General features: G+C 44.2%; 2 protein-coding genes across 2 annotated transcripts; one reads left to right on the top strand and one right to left on the bottom strand.

The window, feature by feature from the left end:
• Window positions 1–7,236: 7,236 nt before the first annotated feature.
• On the top strand, window positions 7,237–8,941 carry LOC102717334 (trichohyalin-like). The gene is made up of 5 exons (XM_006652030.2): window positions 7,237–7,402; window positions 7,509–7,590; window positions 7,931–8,064; window positions 8,154–8,471; window positions 8,568–8,941. Exons 1-5 carry the CDS (start codon window positions 7,400–7,402, stop codon window positions 8,739–8,741), a joined length of 711 nt encoding a protein of 236 aa, XP_006652093.1. The 5' UTR covers window positions 7,237–7,399; the 3' UTR covers window positions 8,742–8,941.
• A 2,042-nt stretch (window positions 8,942–10,983) lies between these two features.
• LOC121054148 lies at window positions 10,984–15,203 on the bottom strand. The gene is made up of 2 exons (XM_040523016.1): window positions 13,062–15,203; window positions 10,984–11,157 (listed from the first exon to the last, which is right to left on the bottom strand). The coding sequence occupies exons 1-2, from the start codon at window positions 15,201–15,203 to the stop codon at window positions 10,984–10,986; spliced, it is 2,316 nt and encodes a 771-aa protein (XP_040378950.1).
• Window positions 15,204–15,284: the final 81 nt, after the last annotated feature.

Raw genomic sequence — 15,284 nt, 5'->3', positions numbered from 1 at the left:
TTCTAAGTCCAGGTAGGAACCCTAAAAATTTTGGCGCCGTCAGGCTGCCATTTTTTCGTCGCCACACGCCGTCCTCCACCGCCACCCGCCTGCGCCATCGCCCTCTGACCTTCGACCTCCGGCCACTGCCGCCGGCCCATCGACCGCCGACGGCCTCCACCGCGTGCGAGCTGGGGGGAGGAGGAGGCGGCGGCGTCATCGAGCTGAGGGAGGAGGCGGCAGCAGCGGCGTCGGGCTGAGGGGAGGAGGCGGCAGCAGCGGCGTCGTGCCACCGGCCTCCACCGCGTGCGAGCTAGGGAAGGAGGCGGCGGCGTCGTCAGGCTGAGGGGACAAGGCGGCAGCAGCGACGTCGGGCTGAGGGGAGGAGGCGACAGCAGCGGCGTCATGCCACCGGCCCATCCACCGCCGCTGGCCTCCACCGCGTGCGAGCTGGGGGGTGGAGGAGGTGGCGGCATCGTCGGGCTGAGGGGAGGAGGAGGTGGCGGCATCGTCGGGCTGAGGGGAGGAGGCGGCGGCAGCAGCGGCATCGGGCTGAGAGGAGGAGGCGGCAGCAGCGGCGTTGGGCTGGGAAAGGGATCGAAGGTGAAGGAATATGTGAATGACATTGGGAGGGTATGTTCAATTTTGGCAGGATACGTGAATTTGTCAGAAAATTTTAATAACATGTGTGAGGGTACGTTTAATTTTTTTTATAACATGTGGAGGATATGGTCACCTTATTACTTTTTTAGCAAATTAGTTTGCACTAATTTAGCAAATTACTTTGTACTAATTTATCAAATTTGTTCGTACTAATTTAGACAATTAGTTTGTACTTATTTATTACAATTTACAATTATGTACACAAGTTTTTATTTAAACATTCTATAATTATGCATGTACTCGTCGCCAAGCGATCCTTGTCCAAGCCCAAGTCCGAAGAGGAGGAGAAAGGGCAACGGTGAAGAAGGCGACAAAGACTATATTCCCCCTAAAGAAGGGGCAAGTGAACTTCATATGTAAACTGATCACCATGATAACTATTAGCCGAGCTAATTTGAAACTTTGATATAGCTTCTCGTAGATAACGGCGCCACGACGATCAAAACGGCAGCCGAAGAAAAAGATCCGTCCAAAGACGATGAGGTCCCAGCTGACACAACCGGCTCCAAGAAAAGTGAATAGTCAGCAAAAGCGAAGAAAAGAAAGGGCGAGAGAAGTGTGAATAAAAAGGATGAAGGGTTCCATGTTGTTACACATGTATTTGAGGTAACAATGTAAATGTTGTAATATATATATTTTGGCGACACTTTTGAGTTATGCAATATATGTAAATTTCTCAGTACCAAATGCTTGTTAATCTTCCAATATATGTACATAATAATCTATCTACAAGAATTTCTATTAACGGGAAAATTATTATTAAATATCGTAAATTTCTACCTATCTTCGCAGGCGGCGGTTTTCTATTTTCACAGGCAGCCCAGACTAGCTAACGACCGCCTGCGAAAATTATCCTTGTAGGCGGATAGCCACCCCACCTGTGAAGATCGGCGATTTTCACAGTCATTTACGTACAGGCAGGCGGCCTCCCCGTCTGCGAAGATCATTTTCGGCCGCTTGCGATAATGCTTTTCCTAGTAGTGGGAGTATATTGATGTGAAGAGGGCAATGTAGCGCCCGGATACATTTCCCATGCTCAGTAGTGTTGGGTAGGATTAGGAGATTAATTATAACGTCGCATCATTAACACTTTCGGCGTCTGATTACCGTCATCGTCATCTCCTCAACTGCCAGAACCAACGTTTGCCCTCCTGGCCTCCGCTCCATTCCTCTTTCACACATATCTCGCACCAACAAAGATGCAAATGTCCATAGATCCCAAATGTGCCTTTGTAACTATTGATTTTTTGAATCTTAATTCTGAACAGTTTATGCGATGAAGATACTTAGAAAAAGTTCTAGCTACGAGAAGCTCTTCAAACAATACCTTTGTTTGATGAGTCTGACTATATATAGCACGGGATGCCGTTGGTCCTGCCTGTGTACCTTGATGTTCCTGCAAGGCAACACTTATAGCAGCCACAGGAAAGGAGAGGCTAACCAAAGAGAGGAAAGAAGAAGAGGAGAGGCTGGCCGACCATTGGATGGTGATGTGTATCCTCCCAGTACCATGATACTTGGTAGTTTACATACATAACTAGAGGCAAGTATCAACATGTTAGTATCAAGAATTGGCTAATAAAAATCGATACCAGGTATGATATCCATATGTGCCGGTACCCGACACTACCAGGTATTGGTTGACATCCATCGATACCGGTTATGATATTCATATGCATCGGTACCACTAGTACAAGGTATCAACTGATACTCATTGGTACAAGGCATGATATCTATATGTACCCTAGTAATAGGTACCGGTTGATATCCATATGTACCAGGGTTGGTACCTATGGACATCAACAATGATACCACAATTGTCATGCTTGAAACCTTGTGAGTACCAGCTAACAATGACATACTTGTATTGGAATGTTGACGAGCGGTGCAAGCGGGATGGCGAGGCGTTGGAAAACTGCCAATCAAAGCTCTAGATCTAGTAGCTTACATAGCCTCCCTGCTCCCCATCCATTGTCCTCATTGTCCATATGAGCTTGAACCTCGATCCAGCTATAGAAAAAGCCTAGGCCTTCTGATTTGTTGTTCAGGGTCTGCAATAGAATTTCATTGGAGCATCGCTGGAGAGGAAGCACACTGGAGCCCAGTATCAGCGGTGAAGTAGGCAGAGGGCAAGGCAGAGGGGAGGAATCGCGAGTCTCCCTGTGAGAAGGGAGCCACTTGGAATGACATATCTACTAGGAGCTCTGTGCTCCAGAGATGCTCATGCTGGCCCAAATGCAAAGTGAGTTGTCTGCATCCTCAGTGAGAGAAAGGAAAGTGTGGTTCACCATTAATAAATCCTGTCCTAGACCGGAGGCCGTAATGTAGTGTTTTTATTGTTTGGAATATGCTATATACCATAAAGACGTTGTAGCAGTACGAATGTTTCACTAACTTATTAGAAACCAGGATGCTATATATTAGTGCTAGGGCATACTAAGACATTAATATATAGGCCCGAACCCGTCTATTAATGACTGCTATGGCACTATTAGTGCTCCTGAAGACATATCCTATTACTATTGCAATGTGTTGATGCTTTGTATCGGCGGTCATAAATGGGTTGCTAGTCAGGTCGAAAGAAAGATGGCACGCAGGAGATAGAGATTTATCTAGGTTTGGACATTTGAATACCAAGTAACATCGTACACCTGCCATCTAGGTTTTAACCTTGTGTTTTGGCATTGAATAGCAATAATCTATAAATCTATCCTCGAGGTTTTGAGTGCTGGTTTGGTACGACGTCAAAAGTTTACGTGGGGAGGGTTTTGTCTCATGTTGATCAGAAATAATTTGCACCAGTGGTAGAGTAGCGTATCGAAAGTTTAGCTGAATGCATATCAGCTTGTATTTTTTTGGCGCTGTATGTACGAGGATTAACTTATAAGCCTTGCCGCTAAGCAGGGCATCATGTGTTTATATATATCTATCTAGGTTTGAGGATAATCCGAATGAATTGTAATAGAGCAAATAGTATCTCCTTGAGTAGGTACCGAGAGATACCAAAATTTATGTAGAAAAAATAGTATCTCCTAATATCTTCTCAAGTACCATAAAATTACTCACTGTAATAACTTTGTATGGCAATTATGGATTAATTAATACCTCAAAAAATGCTAACAAGTAATATCTCTACTACTAAAAAGCATTCATATATTGGTCCTCTCCTCTACGTTCCCTCGTGAGCGTGTGTCCACTTCTTATCCATCGCATGATCCAATGGTTTATCCCAGCCTATTGGATATTCCCAATCCCATGATGCAATGTTTTGTCTACCTTATATATATATGCTGTATTGGAAGGATGAATTGGCTACGTACGTACACTATGGATTTGCAGATATTATGTACGAGTTTATGAAGTCCATCGAGCATCCGCACGGCTATGACTATCGTATCAGAAACGATTTGCAGGAAGCTTCAATTCCTATCAGATGATAGACATCGTGGAACTAATGATTCCCGGTGACCACCAATGGAGGATCAATCTAGTACCCTTACTCTTGGGCTAAAAAAATACTACCTAATGGGTAAGTCGTTGGCGAAGTCACGAGGCCCTCTACTTTTCATTATAAAACCGATAAACCAGAAAAAAATGGATTTTTTGCGAAAGAATCTTTGGACCCATAAAAAGCAGATTTTGTGCTTGTAGAAATTCTCGCGCGAGCGGAGCTGAAAACGAAGATGAAAGGTTTTGCCAAAAATGCGGAGTAGAGTTTGTTGATTCTCGGATACGAATATATCAAATGGGAGAAGGAACTACCTATTCCGACCGGGGAGAACATGCCATTCTACAGGGTGATTCGGAAATTGCAGAAGTTTGGTTTGATCAAGCTGCTGAGTATTGGAAACAAGCTATAGCTCTTACTCCGGGAAATTATATTGAAGCACAGAACTGGTTGAAGATTACGAAGCACTTTGATTTTGAATAAGACCACTCTCCTTTTTCATAAAAAGGGGTTTGGTTATTGATCCATTAATCAAATAAATTAGGTCGGAAGATCGAATCAAGAATTTCATTATATCTCTTTCCTCTGCCTTCTTTTTATATTATATTTCATAAGAATAAACGATAGGATCTAGAATAGGAGTAATAAAGCTAATAAAAAGGGGCAATATAAATATTGCTAATATCTCAGGACCATCTTATTAATATTATAGAATTGAAGAATTTGTTATGGAAATCGCATAATTAATAAATAATTATATTACAATGGTATATGTATCGTTTGTAGATATTAACTCTTGAGGATGAACTGATATATACAAATACAAGCATTAACAGTGTATAGTTTTTTTTGAGTTGTTTGCCTTAAAACGTAATCAGCAATTAGGAGATTAATTTTAAATTAACGGTGTTGACTTGTAGCTACAAGCTCAATTTACTTCTATGGGATAGCGCCAGTAGAATACAAAAGTTAAGAAAACGGATAATTAGATGATAACATATGATTTATTAGTCGACAATTAAGTACTCCCTCCATCCCTAAAATGTTTGACGCCGTTAACTTTTCAATACATGTTTGACCATTCGTCTTATTTAAAAAATTTACTTAATTATTAATTATTCTATATCATTTCGTGTATTGTTAAATATATTTTTATGCATATATAGCTTTACATATTTGACAAAATTTTTTAAATAAGACGAATAGTCAACGGCGTCAAACATTTATGGACGGAGGTAGTATTTTATTAACGGAATTGCTATATGACATTCGAATGAAATTTGAGGATAAAATCTTATAGATTTTGAACCATTGGATCCATGCCAAGATTCGTGCATGAGCTTCTCTCCTCCAACTCCAGCGAGCTCCTCTTCTTCTCCGGCGCCGATGACTCCCCCAACTCTGGCAATGAGCATACGGGTTAGGGTTTGGGGTTAGGGTGGGGGGGGGGGGCGGTTTTCCTCCGGGCTTAGAGGGATGGCCGTGGGTGGCAGAGGACCGGCGGTGGACTCCGGCGAGCGGCGAGGCGGCGACGCCGCCACCGAAGCCGCATGGATGGAGGAGGGCGGTGGGTCGGCATCGGCGGCGGGGGCAAAGCAAGCGGAGATTAGGAGACGGCAACCAGTGGTGGTGGATCCGGCGGGGGGAGCCGCCGGAGACAGGGAAGACGGCGGGGCGGGGAGGGGCAGCGTCGTAACCACCTTGAGAAGAAAGAGAGAGGGGAAGGGGGAGCGGGGAGGGGGCTCGTTGGGGAGTGGGGTCTCACCGGCGCCGTTGACTCCTTTCGGCCAGCCGGCAAGGCGGGCGGCGGTGCGGTGGGGCGGCGGCGGTGGCGGCGCGGTGGGGCGATGGTGGCGGCACCGTGGGGTGGTGGCGAGCAGAGGAAAAGGGGTGGAGAAAGAAATAGGGTTAGAGTTTGCACAAATCTTAAAGCAGATCAAATGGTCCAAATTTTGAATGATAGGAGGTGGGATTTTCTATCACATGATGTATAGGCAACCCCTTTTATTAATTGACATGTAGTTGTGTGGTCAATGTACTCACCGTTGAACGCAGAAAGCGGCCATAGCACCTGATTTTTTTTCTCATTTTATTTATTTCTACTGAATTAATTATTTCCGTAAATATTCAGATGCAACGCTGTTTGTTCAGTTAGGAGTATAACCGTGATGATCCAATTAAACCCATTACGAGCCACAAATTTGCTGATGTGGGGACCTACCACTGTTTCTCCCTCCTTCAGCTTCTGCACGTAGAGCATCGCCGGCCAGATGGGAGTCACCGTTCACGACATCGTTGTGGCGTCTCCAACTATCAAAGCAATTTTCCAGTTTGGTTTTGAACACATCTATAAAATTTTTTATTTATAAATTAATTTATATTCATAAATATGTCGTTTAGCTTTTTTTTTTTTTTTTAAACAAACCATACGATCGTCCGATGACACCATCAGCTTGACTGCCGACATCGTACTGGCCCGCTCATGGAATACATGTTTCTTTTTTTTTCTCGTTTTTCTTTTTCTTTTTTGGTTTTAACTACTGGTGAGTGGTGAGTGAGCTGTGCGCATGCATTATGTTTTTTGGACGACTATTGTTCGCTGGCTGACGTGTCGCATTGTTGTTTTATTTGGAGAATCACTTTTGACCTCGAGATAGAGAGAGATTGTCTTGATTTCCAGAGATCTCTGGAGATACTATTTTTTTTCCAGTGCAGCAGAAACTCTCACCCATATCTTTTTCTCAAGCTTATTCTTATAAACTAAAATTTAAATTTTTAATTTTAAATTTACAGTTGTTTTCTAGATTTTACTCATTTAAGTTTATTTTCCAGGCTTGGCATTCAAATTGCTAAGGATATGTATACGACGTTTTTATTTCCAAACTAGTTTTCATGTACAAATATACCGTAGCCAAATCACCCCCTCAGCTATTCCACTCAGCTACAGGTATGCAATGCTTCAAGTCATCGTCTTGCTGATTTGGATAGATTGGAAAAGCAAGTCAAGTTAGGCCGATCCGGTGTAATATCTTCAGCATAGATATTAATATATTCAACGACTGCCGTACCTTGCTTTACAGGTCAAGGTCAATGTACCGACTACATAGTTTACCAGTCAGTGCGCATCCAGATGGAGGTGACGAAGTTCGTCATTGCGTGCCTTCTAGGTAGAATATATATATATATACCGCCATATCCCAGGATCGATTTCATATTGCTATAGTACCTGCACTTGATCTTGCAGCCATCAGCACCCCTTATAATTTTTCCCGATCTGCACCTTTTTGTTTGGCGATCGAGCTGGAGCAAATGGTATATGAGATGTTCTTGAGTACTTTCTGTTGCATATATTGGGTTTTTCTCCTGGTCCAAGCATCAATAATTTGATGGATTTCTTGTGGCTGATGTAATTTGGCAGGGCGACATGAAGCACACGAAGCTGAAAATTCGGTGCGCGAGCCGCAAAGAGATCCAAGATGCAATTCATCACGATGTCCCAGGTATAATGATCCCTGCAGTCTTCCCTGCTGCTCTTGCGTTTGATTCGTTCGTAATTCATCAGGTGATCAATATAACATTAGATTCTCACAACATTGTTCCTTCTGTGTTCCCTCTCTTACTCTCTCTCTCTCTCTCTCTCTCTCTCCCGGCCAGTGTTTATAATTTCAGACCAATAGTGTCAAAATTTCAGGTTTACCTGTGTGTCCTGATTGATGCGTTCTCTACCAAAATTTTGGTTATTTTTTCAGAAAAAATTCTTCCAATTCAGAGAAAATTCTGTTTACAATCAACAAAGAATTACTTCTCATACCTGATAATCTTACCATGTTCAATACATAGGTCTCCAGAATCATAAGTACAGTTCAGATGGCAGCAGCTTGATTGTGGAAATAGGTGGACATGTGGATGTGGGGAAGCTCTATGAACGTCTGAAGAAGATAGCATACAGTGTCAAGATTGAATCCGTTGTCCCGGTCTGTACCAAATGCAGTGCACACGCAAGATTCAGGCGTGTCCATTTGCTGAGTTTGCTTTCGTTGTTTGTTTTTTGGGTTCATTCCAGGGCGATTTAAAGGCAGAAATGGAAGATCTCGAGTCAAGACTGAGGAGAAAAAGAGAGGAAAACAAGTCTCTCAAGGAGCAAGCCATGGCTGCCGAGGAAGAAACCCAAAGACTGAAGAGGGACAAGGAGTATCTCAACTCAAAGCTCGACAAAAAGAGGGCAGAGATCAAATCATTCGACGAAAACCTGAAAAGCGTGAAGAGGGAGAAGGAATACCTCAGCTCGAAGCTGGAAAGAAAGAGGGAAGATAACACACGCCTCGAGGAAGAAAACAAGAAATTGCAACGAAAAATCAAGGAGCTCGAGCAAATTCACAAGGTTTTTATCAATCTACTGCATGCTAAACACGAATTAAAACTATAAATTATCGTCAAATTATGCAGCTGATTTTTGTCGGGTGGTTTCTGCCTGCAGGAATGGACATCTGGCACTTTAACTAGGTTGGATAGATTCGAGTATTTGGATCTGAATCATCATGGGGTGCATCACAGGGTGCGTAAGGAGGTGCACAGGCGTGAATTTCATCTCCATCAGGAGGTGCGTCAGCAGGGCAATCTCAGGCTGGAAGGTGGCCACCGAAGAAATTGATCCTCCTACGAACGCCATATATCTATGTGTGCCTGGGTCATGTTCTGTCCTTTGCTTGTCTTTGGTGGAGATTTTCTTTTTGTCTATGTTACCGGGTGTAAACTAATTAATAAATAAATTGCATCCACGGTATACGGACGTGTAAGGTGTGGAGGATCGAAATACAAGAAACCATACCAACCAGAGTGGGTTGAATGGTAAAAAAATGAATCAACTAGATCCTTTAAGCAAAAATAAAAAGATCCCTCTAAAGTGATTAACTCATCGTGATCGCCTCACTGCTAAAAACACAACTCGAAGATAGGCTAAAAGTAGAGATCAACTTGATTGCATCAAGTTATGTTATAAAGTGCATTCAAAAACCCTACTTTCTTTCTTCCACAAGTTATACATGTATCTGGGGCATCAACCCCTCACCTATTTATACCAAAAACTCTATCATCTACTAGGAGTAGGACTCATCCCCTTAATTTATAAAAATGAATTTAATTTGCCAAATTAAATTCCCTCTTTTCAAATTTCTCAACTTTGTGGAGCACGTTACAAATCATTTCCCACACGGTGTTCCTTCACTATGGGCTACCTCGTATTCAACATCGTCACCAACATCCTCGATCGTTTGGACCTTAGCTCCTCCCTGAACTTAGTTGCGATCCCACCGTTGGCTGATGTTCACCTCCAAGGATCCTGACTCTAGTCCAACCCTGTCACATCTCATCCCGACCATCTTGACTTCGGTTTCTCCCTGAACCTAGTCCTAGCCTCGCCATTGATCATGGTTGACCTGAAGGTACCTGATGTGGACAGGAGTTCTCAATCTTCTGAAAGGTTCAGACAAATAGTCGATTTGGTGGAGTAGCAACACAAGTTTATGTGGTTTTTTAACGAAGATGCTCTTAAGCCTCACAGTCATAACACCATGACTCCTCTGGTTATCAATTGTGTCAAAATTCACTTGACCTTACCAAGAAGGCTAAGCCCTATTTACAAACAAGAACAAGGAAGATTGCCACCAAATTGCATATGAATGATTAAGCTCATAAGTTAGGGTCTCACAAACCGAAGGATCGGTGAAACTATTCTTGACAGATTAATCTAAACAAAATCTCAAACCCAAAAGGTGGTCATGGCTACTAGTATATGGAGTTATGGAGTTCAGCGTCGTACAAATACCCCATGATGCAACCCTAGTGGGCTCCAACATGATACATGGCCCAAAGCCCAAAATTCGGGGACACAATACTAGTAGGATAGATTTTGGACATCAAATTGTTCGGTCGATTCCCGATAACTCATAATGATTTTGAACATGGTATTAGAACCATTTGTAAGTTTATCTTAGCTTTCCATACATATAAAAAAACTCCCCAATCTGAGCATGTATGCGACCTGGATGCCGTTTTAGTGCAGGCTAGTCCTCGACTCTGTAACTTACTCTAGGTTGACTTGATTTGAACCTCTATCTTGACTTGGACATGCTCTTGCTGGTCCTCCACACCTATAAGTCCCTCTTTAAGTATCTCTTTGTCCTCTCCATTATTTCTAATCATAATATAATCACTGGGTAACAATCTATTCTCAAATTATATAAAGAATAACTTAGGAACGAGCTCACCTCTAAATTCAATTATCACACATGAGCTCTTGTGGTTGGACGTTGAATGACTAACGCAGGATTGTTGTATATATCCGAAGGAGTGATGTCCTCATCCTCCTGCCCCTATTGAATTAGAGTCGTCCTAAACTGAAGCGTATCTTCTTCTTCCAAGTATGACCTTAAATCAGAAATGTTAAAAGTGGGACTAACCGCAAACTCGAGAGGCAACTCAAGTATATATGCAATATCATTAATCTTCACAATGATTTCGAAAGGACCATCAGCTCTAGGCATCACCTTAGACTTTCTCAGATCTGGAAATCTATCTTTTCACAAGTGCACCCAGACTAAATCACCTAGTTCAAACTTCAGCACATGGGAGAACATTAGGATTATCTTTCAAATTCACCACCATAGCTGGGCTATTAGTTGCACCTTTGTTTTTCTTTTATTCATGTTCTAATTTTTTGACATATGCAAACCACTTCCTTTCAGCTCTCACAACCTTCCATATATGCTTTAGCATGAATTCGTTACCATTATGAGTAGAAGCATACATCTTTTCAGCAATTTCCATCGATTGGTGTATTCACACTACTTCTATGCACTGTGTTGGTGTTTACCTAGCAACCATATGGAAATCAGTTACTGGTTTCTTAACACGATCTCAACAGATTTTGAGTTGGTTCCAGTTTCTCCTGCGGCAAACCTCTGTTGGTTTAATTTGTTGTTTTCTTGATGAACATCTGCCCGGTACTGATTTGACTTCCTGTCGATTCCATCAATCGGGTCCTTTGAGTTATGCACCCAAGCATAAGCCTACGTTTGGAAAACAACAACTCAAAGTTTACAGCGAAGCAGAATTTTCCAACAGTCCAAGCACAAAGTTTACGGACTAAGAAAGTTTACTTACCAATCTAACGTCTTCATCTTTAGTCTAGTTCAATCGCTTCTCAGTCCTACCATCTTATATAGCTTCATCTTCATTAACATCAATTGTTTGTTTGTCTTGTGCATTGCTTTCAGTTGGCAGAGTTCTTTTCAAACTTGGAGCAATTGAAGAAATTGTACTTCTGCTTGTTGTATTGCCAACTAAATGGAAATTTTCTGGACTACTATTGTCCTAAAAAATAAAAAGAGATATTCAATGCCTTGAATAGTTACTGTTGGGTACATCCTTAAAAAATTGTAACACATTTAACTACAAATTCCACTGATTAACATTCAACGCATTAGAAAAATCCAACCTTGATCAAGCACACTATGACTTGTTAAGTAAATGTACCTTTCATTGGAGCCTATGGGAGAGGAACTTGTCCACCACCCTAGAAAACTGGTGGATTGAAGACTTGGAAGTGGTGTAGATGATGTGTTACAGCTAGCTAGTACGGCGGGGTTAACAGCAACTGAAGTGGATCCAAGAGCAGTATCGAGGCATCTCAGGCGACTTAAGCAATATCGGGGGATCTCAAGCGACTTAAGCAAATCGGGCAGTGAGTGCGGCGGGAGCACCTTGGCTTGCCTCGCCTGGAACATGAGGGAGGGTGGTCGAAGTGGATTCATGGAACTGGGGCCTCGGAGATTTAGGATGGAACTAGGATAGATCCGGAGCGATGATGCTAGGTCATGTAACTGGGATGGAATGGGAGTGAGGGCGGGCGCAGGAGAGGGAAGGGCGAGCATGTTATCTATGCACGAGAAAAGCGGAGGTGGGAGCACACCATCTGCACATGGTGGCAGCGCCGCACTCGATCCAGCTAGGATCTGCTTGAAACCAGTCGAGTCTCCCCAACGGAATGTCAGTAGTTTCTCGGTGCCTTGGTCCTTTCTTTCGTGGACCCGGTTTGATGGAGAGGAAATCATTTCTTTGTTTTAGACTCTCTCTTTTAACTCTATTGCCATGTTAGAAAAAACTGAGCTGTTAAGGTAATTAATATACATCAAAACCATCATAAATACTCCATTTAAAGTGACATGACACAAATGATTAGTATTAATTATACATCTACCTCGAATATAGGCAAACGTCTATAAATGCATTGTGTGAAGCATCATTATACATGTGGACATGGGTGTGATATGTTTGTGCGTGTTCGTTGGACTTCTACAGTAAATAACCTGTTCAAGAACACAACAAAAAGTTATTAATTATTTTCTCCTTAAGTCTATTTGGCATACCGATTTCTTAAGTATTGTAATCTGTCCACCAGCTAGCTCTCTGTCTTCTCCCACGCTCTGAAATTTTCGGACGCCGTAGTAACTAGATGAAACTGACGAACTGGAAAACAAAGGAAGAACCGAGCAAGTTTAGGGTTTTTGGTCCTGCGAACTTAGCAACCTTTCTCCCTTTTCTTGATTCTGTTCTCTCTTATATATTGTACCCATGAATCACAAGGAGTTTGTTACAAATGAAATCAACACCAGCAGCACCGTCACACGATCGTCCTCAGCGCCAGCGGCAACTAAGGTAACTGAAGAATACTATCATAACTGAAACAGCTAACAAAATGTTAAGGAATTCATGAGACGACACGACGAGATTATACATCAAAATAGACATAGTTTACAATTTGTAATACTCTTATATGAAATCGGTTGCAACACACCGACACATGTCTAGCGTAAGTGAGCACGGACACATGTGTCTATCGAAAATATAACTTTTTTATCATTCTTAAAAAGTACTTTGAGATATGAAAATTTTACGCTGAAAATTATGATACCTCAAGGTTTTCAAGGTTACTAAAAAAGGTCTCCGAAGGATCATTCTGTTCTTCGTCTGATCCATCGTCTTGGTCTTCCCCACTGATCCTTTTGTCCGTGTAGAATTTGCCAGCTTGTTTCGCCATAAGCCACACGATGGTCGTCAGCTCGCCACCTTTGCTGAGCTGCTTGGCGTGGGCCTCACTACTGCACCGGTGACTCACGAACAGCAACATCTCCATCCACATGTCAAACAAAAATTTTACCTTGACTGGCTTCTTGAGCAGCTTGCTAGCAAGCCTGCTGGCAAGTGGCAGTGCACTCCGATCACGATCACCACTGGAAACATTGTTGCTGGACATGTTCTTCATCGTAACCAGACATCTGCCATGATTATCTGCATCTTTATGGCCATCCGTGTTCTTCTGGAGCAACTCATCCCGGGTTGCTTCGTACTGCCTGAGAAGGGCGAGGCCAGGTACCATGGATGGCCTTTCCACCAGGAGGAACATAATGTAGTTGGACACAAGCTTGACTGCTTCCACGAGTTGCGAGGAGGCGTCGTCTCTTTCAGCATTCTTGGCGAGGTAGATGTCCGTGGCGATATGCCAGATGAGGATTTGCTCCTGGATCTCGTCGCGGATGTACCGTTCGAGATATTGGGTCAGCCCGTGGTTAAGCAGGGCGAGCTGTCCCCTGTCTGCCTTGATCGTGCTGCGCTGAGAGTCGACGGGCAAATCCGGCGACACCGTGCAGCAACTACTGATCTCCTGGGTCGGCTGTCCACAGATGTCACCTGGGTCGACGATCTGCATGCAGCAAGAATTGGATGAACTGTGCTCGGTACCACAGTCGGCGTCATCCGAGTCTGGTAACCTCAGAATGATTGCCACCATGTTCTTGAACACTAACTCCATGACATGCTCAGGAATATGCACTGTGGTACAGGTACAGGTACAGGTACTGGAGTGGTTCTTCTTTGACAGCTGCAACAGGTTGTGCTGCCCAATGGCGCCTGACCAGTTTCTCCTGCCGTCCACGTTGAGAAGCCGGCGGAGACGCACCAGCCAGCGGCGAAGGCGGTGCCATTTCCCACTGCAAACCGCTCTATGGTAGAGCCACTGACATCTCGGCCTTCTGCTGACCAGGACAGCGTACGCCCAGCTCGACCCGGCCGCTGTCACCAGCGGCACTGCGTCGAATACGTTTGCACCAACCAGCAAGAAGCAGGTGATGCCGACGTCAGCTCGTGGTGCACCTCCAGTGCAGCCGCTGCTATCGCTGAGATGGAACAGCAGCAACGCTACGAAGGTGGCCACCGGCGAAACCAGACGGATGCAGTAGCCATACCAGGTGTGGATAACACGCGCCTTGGTGTAGATGATGTCGTACAGCAGGGAGAGCTCCATCTGGAACACCGTGAACTTCTCCTTCCAGCCCCATTCGTCCGAAAATATCGTCTCGCCAGCAGCGTCAGATTGAGATGTATCCATGTCCATGTCCACCCAGGAGGAGTCGACCAGGGCGGCCCGGCACAACGGGAACTGGGAGTGAGCATACAGCAGGAGATCATCGGGATCTTGGCACTGTCTCTTGCATACTACTCCAGGTTGAGAAGATCCATTCTTGTCGCGCTTCTGCTTCCTGACGGTGTCGCGGATGCTCCCAAGTGTTCCGCAATCCAGCGCCCATAACCTTTCTAAGTTCTTGACAAAGGCGACGGCGAACAAGAGCCACGCCGTCGGGTGAAGGTAGTTCCCCGTGCAGCTGCAGCATCCTTCTGGGAATGATGCCGACAGAATATATGCGACGGCGACAACCTGCGGGAGGAAACCCTCCCCCAGCCGGCGTCGCCCCAGGTTGTTGTCCTCGAGGGCGTAGGCGGCGATGGTGTCCGGGCCGCTGAGGTGGAGCAGCAGTAGCGGCGCCCAGAGTGCGACCACCTGCTGCCGCTCCGGGTCCGGGCAGCTGAGCTTGAATAGGCCTAGGCCGTACTTCGCGATGTGCTCAGCCAGCTGATACGATATCCAGACGAAAGTTCGCCGGACGTCGCAGGAGCGGCGCCGCCGGACCCCTGCAAACAAGAATAGGACTACCTGCAGAACGAAACTGACAAGGACAACGATTCGTAATGCCCATTCGTCCAAAATCTCCGACGCCATATCCATGATGCTCTTCGCGGATCCACCTCCATGTTTACCTCTACCTCTAGCCATCATGTGGCTACAAACACAAATATAATC

The sequence above is a fragment of the Oryza brachyantha genome, chromosome 4 (assembly GCF_000231095.2).
Source record: "Oryza brachyantha chromosome 4, ObraRS2, whole genome shotgun sequence".
Classification (NCBI taxonomy): Eukaryota; Viridiplantae; Streptophyta; class Magnoliopsida; order Poales; family Poaceae; genus Oryza; species Oryza brachyantha.
Note: the sequence above shows the minus strand (reverse complement) of the source record. Positions and strands in the feature narration are given on the sequence as shown.